The 9,444-nt window shown below is 41.0% G+C and overlaps 1 protein-coding gene across 1 annotated transcript in view; it reads left to right on the top strand.

The window, feature by feature from the left end:
- Positions 1-1,219, top strand: part of Pthlh (parathyroid hormone like hormone) — an 11,158-nt gene extending 9,939 nt beyond the window's left edge. Inside the window, exon 4 of the mRNA XM_031383936.1 lies at positions 752-1,219. Coding sequence (XP_031239796.1) covers positions 752-761 — 10 coding nt within the window. The 3' untranslated portion in view covers positions 762-1,219. The remainder of the gene's footprint in view (positions 1-751) is intronic.
- The last annotated feature ends 8,225 nt before the right edge of the window (positions 1,220-9,444 follow it).

Raw genomic sequence — 9,444 nt, 5'->3', positions numbered from 1 at the left:
TCTGAAATCCGCCTGCCTCTGCCTCCCAAGTGCTGGGATTAAAGGCGTGCGCCACCACCGCCCAGCAAGAGAGTCTTTCTTTTAAGAGAACGTTTTTTTGTTTCTTTTGAAAAATCCATTCAAATCAAACCAAGAGAGACAGGTGATTCTTGCTTTTGTCTCTGAGGTTAAAGTTAGCATCAACCTCATATTGAATATGTAAAGACAGCTCAAAAAATGGCAGGTCTTGTCACATGAACACAGCATGTTCTGTTTAACAACCCCTCCTCCAATGTGCGCCCAGCGTCCCAGACCCACCAGCTTCACAGTCCACAGCTAAGTGAGCACCCAAGCAGAATAAACAAACTTTGGACCACTCAGGCCTGATATACTGAGAAATAAACTTCTAAGTGAGGAACACTGGTGACTAAGGCCCCAGCTTGCCTCATCCTCCGGGTCCTCCACCACACCTCTTTCCTGACATGCGGCTGGCAGGCAGTGTGGTTCTCCTTTTTCTGGCAGACCATGGTTGGCTCTCCAGGCGCCCCCCTTCTGTCTGTGCCACACTGACCTCTCAGTTGGATCAAGGACTCCAGCCATAGCTGAAGTTCCTGAGATGGGAGGACTCTATGTGGTACTTTCCATAGGGTACAGCTTGAGGTCCCGCCATCTCTTCCCACTGAGATCCTGCCTGGCTCTTTCACGTCTTTTTTGAGTGTTGTCCGGTCTGCAAGATAGATTAATCTCTTTTTCCCCTTCCTTGTCTTCACAGGACGCATTGAAATTTTCATCAAAGATCTTCCAAGGACACGTTACAGGATTTTGTAATAGTAAACATATGGAAAGTATTAGACATATTTATTGCCTGTACATACTGTAAATGCATTGGGATCAGACTGTCTCCCCAGGAAACTGCACATGGGTCATGTGAATATTTTTCCTTTTTTTGCCAAGGCTAATCCAATTATTACTGTCACTGTTACCATAATTTATTTTGTCAACTGATGTATTTATTTGTAAATGTATCTGGTGCTGCTGACTGTTTTTTTGTAACATAATGCACTTTAGGTATACATATCGAGTATGTGGATGAATTTAACACAAAAAAGTATCTCTATTTTGTGGTTCATTTTAATGAGTTCTGAAATATAATTATCTAGACTGATTTCCTTCTGTGCATGTAAAAATAGCAGTATTTTAAGTTTGTAAAGAATGTCTAATAAAATATAATCTAATTACACCATGACTCACAATGTGAATTTTATTCTTTAAAGTTTCTAATCAGAGAAATGTAACACATTGTTTTAGAAATTCTACTTGAATATAATCCTAAGCTTAATATGTTTATATGGGCATCTATTCCAATGTGTCCACATTAGCTTTTAGTTAAAAACCACTTAAAATGTATTTTGTCCAATATTTCAGTTCAAGTCAATAGAATGGCTGAATAGCCTGAACTTCGAGTTGAAATAAAGACAACAAAGGGCAAAAAAATAAGCAGAGAAGTCAGGAGAAAGGGTCAAAGAGGGTTGTCCAGAGTTAAAACCCAGAGGGAGAGGTGGGCCCAGGACTTTGACTCTGAATAAATTTTGCCAATATAAAGTTTAGTTTGCAAGGGCTCGCTCTCATTCATAACAATAATAAAAGGTCTGCTCAGGAATTCTGCTGGTTATGGTTTCCTCCTAGAGAAAGAAGAGAGAAAGGTTTGGAAGCTGCTAGACAAGTCAAAAGGCTGTCAGAGGAGGATCCCTCGGCTGTGTTTCAGTTGCAGAAGCTCTAATAACAACACTCTTAGTGCCACAGGGAACCCTATCTCCATTGTGAATTTCACTCTCTTCCTTTCTCAACCTTCTTGTGAAATTGTGTTTTGTTTTGTTTTGTTTTGTTGTTTTCCAAGATAGGGTTTCTCTGTGTAGCCCTGAATGTCCTGGGACTCATTGTATAGAACAAGCTGGCCTTAAACTCAGAGATCCACCTGCCACTGCCTCCCAAGTACTGGGGTTAAAGACATGTGCCACCACCACCACCTCTTCCTGACTTGAAACTGTGTTCTTTAAGTATGTTCCACATAAGACCCAAACCCTCTGAATCAAGCACACACATGCTGAGGAGTGTTCTGCCAGTACTCAGTATCCTATTTGATGTCTATCAAATGCTTGAAAGCACTTAGGAAGAAAAATGCAGTAACTTTCTCCAGGGTTCTTCCACACCAATGTGCAGATTACATAAACCAACACAACACCATCTACATAAAACTATGAAATGATACAAGACATGTGTGCATTTTAAAGAAGAAAAAGTAAGAAACACAGGGAGAATATAGGGTTGGACTGTCTTTATCCGTGTTGTCTCTTGGGTCTCATAGCCTTCAAAGACTCTTTTTAACATTTGTAAGAATTTTAAACCTATATTGACAGGTAAATATGAGATATTGTACTTACTTCTTATGGATTTGTTAGAGATGGTTTGCATATCTAAAGAATATTCAGAGGCTAAGATATGATACTCTAGCCCTGTATAATGCAAGTACTTTGGAACACCTTAAAAAAAAATAGCTACAGCTTATTTTGTAAAACTCCATCTGAGAGTCTAAACCTTGGAAAGACTGTATCTAATCTTTATAAGTTGTTTCCATGAAAGATGCATTTCTAAGCCAGGTATGGTGGTACTTGCCTCTAATCACAGCACTTGAAAGTTAACTTGAAAGTTAAAGACCAGTATATCTCCATGAGTTTGAGGCTAGCATGTTCTTCATAGTGAGTTCTAGGATATCAAGGCTACAGAGAGGGACCATGTCTTAATGTCTCAAAAATGAAAGGAAGGGAGAGAGAGGGAAGAGAGAGAGAAAGAGAGAGAAGAAAAAGAAAAAATGTGTTTTAGTAACGCACACTTGGCAAATACTCAGATAATGAGGCATGCTTGACCTTTTAAATGCAGCCTATCATCTTTGAGTTTATCTTTCTAAGTAGCCCAATGCTAGGAGCAGGAAAAAGGAACTGTGCAGCCTTCTGTCACCAATTCTTACCAAAGCATTCTTGATACCATCGTTATCTTTAGACCTTTAGACCCAAGCCCCACACACCCTGGCTTTCCTGGCAGTTGGTGCAAAAAGGGCTGTAAAATGAATATGAAGGGAACAAGATTACCTTCAGAAAACACAAATACAAAATTAAGACTTAAAATATCAACATACAGAAATGTAGCAAGCTATATTCTACATCACTACAGCTTTAGGTAATATTCATCAAGCAATAGCAATTTAAGTGAGGTGAATTGGCCTGGATACTCAGAAATTAAGCAAAAGAAGCTAAATCTGCCAGTAGGCCCCTTAATCTTCATTTGTACAGAGCTTGTGTTTTAATTAAACACCTAATATATTTATAAATGTAGAGTTAGCCCCAAAGGACACATACATAATGACACTTATATGTAAAACTGTATACTTGACCTATGCTGTCTTAGCCATCATTGTGAAACATGACTTTGTAACAGAGCTCAAATATTCTGAGCTACATTATAAGCAAAACCTCAGGTTAACAGTATCATCTTTTAAAAAGTTAAAAGTCAACACTGGTATCTTCCTTCCTCATTACAAGTGCTAGTTTGGCTTACTGGATGTGTCAAGCTGGAAATGTAAAGAAACTGAATATTTTCTTAGAAGGCAAGACTGCATACAGTGATGGTTAGTGTGTGCTGGCTACACAAAGCAACTTAAAGACTCATACTTCACACAAGGACAAAAAAAGTCAATGTTTTTAAATTCAAGTTGCTCCCAAGAGGAAGACAAGAGTCAAGTGTGACTTTAATTTCTATCCTGTATCTGTTCATTAAACACTAAACTGTCCATCACTGGTGTCCAATCTGCCTTAACATGCCTGAGCTTATTCTAGATAGAATTCTTATTCATTCCAAGCTGTTAAAGTTTCATAATCGACAGCAACTTCCTTATAGTTTAGCTGCTACTATCCCCTCTGCCAACAAAGTTCATGGTAATTCAGAACTCCCTATGGACAGAAGCCAAGCCAGCAGGACCTTCATCTTCTGTAAATGCTGGAGATCATTTTGGGAACTTGAACTAGGAAGTGTTCCTAAAACCCTTCCTGAACCTAAGGATGAAGGTCATCCCATAAGTGCCGATCCTTCCTGCTTCCCTTCCTTTCTTGACCCAGAAGGTTTTACACACAAGGCTACCATGAAAGATTCTATTATAGAGTTGCCAGGTTCCATATCACTCATGAAGTCTCACGTGAGCTCTTCAAAGGCAGAATGAAAACTCTAAGCACCAGGGGCTAAAGTGATATTCTAATGGACTCTGCCTCCATGTGACAGGGCCCACTCTTCAAGAGAAGCACTAAAGCTTGCTGCCTCCCTAATCACCTTGTAGATTTCTATGTCCAATGCCCAACACCCAACACCACACACCAGCCTTAGCACAGAAACTGTCAGTCCAATAGGTGTCCAATAAATTCTCCTTGAGATTTCAAAATACTAAGAAGACTAAACAAAGCCTCTAGAGACAAAAGGGGGTTCTGAGCTTAGGGTTTTTCTGACTCCCACCTTGAGCCTTTCTCCCGTTCCAGTAACAAGAAGCTTGGGGAGTAACACCAGCCTCTCCACCGTGCACCACAGTGGCCTCTGTTCCTCAGCCTCTGGTTTCACAGGGACTTTTCCAGCTCCATAGGCACAAGAAGTAAGGGTCTGTGTTGAGGGTACAGCAACCTCCCACAGGAAGGGAGGAGAATTTAAAATATCAGGTTCTCTTCCCATGAATACACGGCATAGAAGTTACCCACAGGGCCCAGTGTGCAGACGAGCCATGCTGCTCTTTTGACAGAAGATTAATGTACACAGCTCCTAACCAGACCCACCAGCATCAGGATGCGAACATTCATGTCTCTGTGTACGTCCCTAACACGCGTGCAATGTGGATGTGTTATGTTTTTAAATTGCATTTTAATTAAACTTCAAAACATCTTCCTAAGAGCTGGAGGACTTTTATAAATTGGAATAAACATGAGGTATGTCACCCTTGAAAAATGGATTGTTAGCTAGAGGCTACTACAGAGACTCCTACTCCCTGCCGTGTACACACAGCCTTGGGGGTCTGAAAAAAAAATAGTCCACCCATCTTGCACTTGAGTAAGATAATTGATGGTCATGGATCACCAAGTTGTCATTGAAAAACTGCTAAGAGGCTCTGTTGAGGTCCATGTTGTACAAAATAAATGCAAAACAGTAACAAGCCAAGCCCCACACACTTAGCAGCTCCAAGCTCCCATCTGTCTTCCTTTCACTCATCCCAAGGGCTGGTGAAACCAGGCATCAACACCAACTGCAAGTACTGAAGAGCTGGAGCCTGGCCAACCCAACATGTGCAGGAAGAGACAGGGCTGCCTTACCCATAGCTGCCCTCTTCTTCTAGAATTAAAGTTATACTTTGTAGCATTTTACAACATTAAAAAAAACTACTGTGTCAAAAAAGAACAAAGTATCATAGTTGTGGTGAACATTCATTGTTTTCTGGGAACCTGTTATATACATATGCACTTGCTTAATTTGTAATCCCTCACCATATGTGCAACATCCCCAGAAATGGGATTCTTAGTCTGTTTTGAAGGCTGTGCAACTCTGCCTTAGATGAGAGCTTGCCCAGTAAAAGAAGATAAAAAGTGTTCACAGCAAGCTCTACCCAATGCTAGAGTATTAGCAAAAGCTTACCAATGTCACAGGAAAGCTGAGTTCTGCTTTCAGTGCATTCAAGGAAATCGTGGGTTCTGAGAATTGTACTTCTAGTTACTTCCTTGCTTCCAGCTCCCTGAGGGCTCTGTCCTACCAGCTTCCTCGGCCTGAGGGGACTCCTCTTCCAAGGTTTGCTCTCTTTCTCTCTCTGTCTCTCTCTGTCTCTGTCTCTCTGTGTATGAATGTGTCTGTACATGTATATGTGTGTATACATGTCTGTGTGTATATATGTGTGTATGTGCTTGTACAAGTGTGTGAGTGTGTACGTGTGTGTACCTTTGTCTCTTTTTCATTCTCTCTTTGGTTTCCTCTGTCTCTATTTTGCTTTTGCTCTATCTCTAAAGGTCTCTTTGTTTGTCTCTGTCTCTCATGTCTGTCTCACACTATTTCTCCTTGTCTTTCTACCTCTAACTCAGTCTCTCTGTGTATTTGTGTCTTTCTCTCATTTTCTTTCTTTTTCTGACTTTCTCTGTCTCTGTGTCTTTCCCTACAAAACACACACATGAGAGAGAGAGAGAGGGAGAGAGAAAGAGAGAGAGAGAGAGGGAGAGAGAGAGAGGACAGAGAGAGGAGAGAGAGAGAAAGAGAGAGAGAGAGAGAGAGAGAGAGAGAGAGAGAGAGAGAGAGAGAGAGAGAGAGCCAGGAAGCCCAGGTGTCTACAGAACCCAGAAGTGAGCAGCTATTTCCCTAGGGAGGTGGCAAAGGCGGCGGGAGAGCTAGCTGGCAGGCAGGCGGTATGTAAGCATACACAGAGAGCCACTTTTTGTAAGAAGGTTAAAACATATTTAAAATGGGACCACCTTGGAGAGGAGACCGTTCCCCTCCTGTTACCTCTCAACCTGCTCCAAAACTTCAGTATTCAGTTTTTCCAAGGCTCTCCCTGCCCCCTCGTGCCCTGGAAGGCTGGTTTTCTGTTGAACATTCAGCTTCTTGCGGAGCCCTTTCACTCCTCTGTGGACACTCAGAAATGTTGCTGACCACCACCCTTTCCACACACAACTGATATGTGTGCCCACTGCTACCCAGGGACAAACAATGACCATGCATCAAACATCCTTTTTGCCAGGTTTCCACATTTGGGTTGACTTTGGGTGACTTATTTACTTCTACAAGACACAGAGAGAGGGCCAAGGGTGTTGGTTACTATGGTATTGTCTGTCTACCTCTGTAGAAAACACTTTTACCCCTGGTGTCCCCAGGCATCAGCCAATTAAGGTAAAAGGCTTCCATTCAGATCTACTTGATTTAGGGAAAAGGCCATCTTCTGTCACCAGGGTACAGGGGTGGAGAGTGGACATTTTTCCTTTTGAAAATCAGCTGGAGACCAGATAACAGACCACTGGACTCTGTTTTGAAAGTGCCCTGTGGTAGGAGAGTCAATTGAATCATTCCAGATTTTCCTGGGAAAACCTAAAACTCCCCCAGCTCCAAAATTATGGCACACTCATAGTATATTGATAAAGACTCTTGCCATGTTCAAAGCTGTCTGTCTTACTACTTTACACTAAGTGACTGCCTGAAGAAATGGCCCAAATAGATGGCATTGCCTCCCAAAGAAAAACAGAGACTAGGGAGAATGGAAGATTAGATTTTTATTGACTAAATGGGGGAGATATGTGTGCCTCTAATGGCAGTAAATGTGGTAAGCACACATCAGACAAGCTTGTCTTTGTCAGTTCTTTTTGCTTCTCAAAATATGTGTCCTCCAGAGTCACAACAGTCTACCTGCTGTGTCAGGAACCTGTGAGCATAATGCCAAGGCTACTCCTGTAGCCTTGCCACATTGCCATATCACATCCCCTTATAGTGTCACAGGTCCATGGGGTAGAAAAGATGTCGATGTGAATTAAATGAAGCACAGGTGTCCTGCCTAGCATAATTTAATTCTTGGAGTATGATCCACATACACTTGGTAATTCTACTACACTAAATAAACAAATATTTATCTATTCTTGCTGTCTGTACATTTCCAGCCATTACTTACTCTTGGGTTAATGGTTGGTTTAGAGATATGTTCCATAGTAGCTTGCTGTCCTATGAACAGTCATTGCCCTGATCATTAGAACGGGGAGTTGGCTACATCCTAACCAGGCTGTGCTTAATATGTTACAAATCTCTGCTTCTGTCATTCTTTTTACTTTTTGTTGCTTTTACCATAGGAACAATGTAACAGGTTGTCATTATGTAATAACAAGAAGTTGTAATTATAACCCCCACATTTATGTTTAGTGAAACTGTAGCCAACCACCACAGAAACATTCTATGTAGAACCAGAGTTAGACTAAGAAATTTGTAATAAAAATCCAAACATCCAATATCTTTCATGCAACACAATTCTTTTTTAAAAAAATTAATCTTTCTTTTAAAAAATTAATTTATTTAGAGTATCTGTGTGTGTGTGTGTGTGTGTGTGTGTGTGTGTGTGCATTTTATATGTTTGTGTGTGTGTTGGAAGGCCACAGTGCATGTATGGAAAGCAGAGGAAAGCTTGTTGGAGTAGGGTAGCTCTCTCCTTCTACCATGTGAGTTCTGGGGATCACACTCAAGTTGTTGGTCATGGTGGCAAACACTTTTACCCTCTTACCCATCATTCTAGCCCTTGACAATTTACTTCTTAGCAGTAAGACAACGGTTTTGTAGGCAGAGAGATGACTCGGGTTAATTTTAGAAGACCTGTGTTTGATGTCCAGCACCCAGGGGATTCAATGACCTCTGTGGAGGTCATTGCATATATGTAGTACACATATATACAATCAAGTATGCACATACACTAGATAGATAAGTAGATAAGTAGATAGATAGATAGATAGGTAGATAGATAGATAGATAGATAGATAGATAGATAGATCTCTTTTTAAAAAGCTTGTGACCCTTCTCTGTAGTTGAGGGTAAAATGCTCTGAGTTGTGTATGAACAACACAAAGGTAAGGTTGCTCCTTGCTGTTGCAGAAAAGGTACACATAGCACATGTTTGGTGTGACAGGCATCTTGCGCATTTAACAAGCATTTCTCATGTGGTAGGCTCACAGGACTCAAGAAAAGTCCAGAGGCACAGATATGACTTCAAGGACCAGTAGATTCACGATGGCACCCAAGTTTACATGTGCTGCGTGCTGTCTGCTGGTGCCTCCTAGAGTTAGGAACGAATTATTTCTCCTCCAAAAGCTGAGTCTCTTGTTTAGTGAGTGTGCAGTGTGTGTCTGCTGGTGTACCTGGGCTCTGCAGGAAAACTTCCAGAATTATCAGAGTTGGTGATAAGGCTATCCCACAACTCTGCAGCTTGTAGGTGATTCTTGCCACATTATTTCCTGTCTAGTAAATTTCAATAGATTCACATACAAACACACACAGAAGAGAATGTCTCCATTTAAATATTCATTTTAATTTCTCTAATCAGTTTCCTATTTGTGAACACCTGGGTCCTTTACTGATTATCGAGTACTGATGCAGACCCATTTATGTCAGTATACAATATGATTTACTTTTTAATTAATACTTTCCCCTTGAAAGATCTACCTATTCACTTTTCAAAGTTAGATAAATAACAAACCTTTCATTCCATAAAATCTTCTAAACTACAGAGTAAGAAATGGCCTAACCTTAGTCACACAAGGAACTGCTTTATGCATAACACAGCGATTGGCTTAGGAATGGTCACATGATCAAAGGCACCCAATCTCTATGCCACTGTCAGCATTTTGGTCAGAAAATGGAGATGGGGGAGTG

This window comes from Mastomys coucha, unplaced genomic scaffold, assembly GCF_008632895.1.
Source record: "Mastomys coucha isolate ucsf_1 unplaced genomic scaffold, UCSF_Mcou_1 pScaffold20, whole genome shotgun sequence".
NCBI classification, from domain to species: domain Eukaryota; kingdom Metazoa; phylum Chordata; class Mammalia; order Rodentia; family Muridae; genus Mastomys; species Mastomys coucha.
The sequence above is the reverse complement of the archived record's forward strand: the minus strand, read 5'-3'. Positions and strand labels throughout refer to the sequence as shown.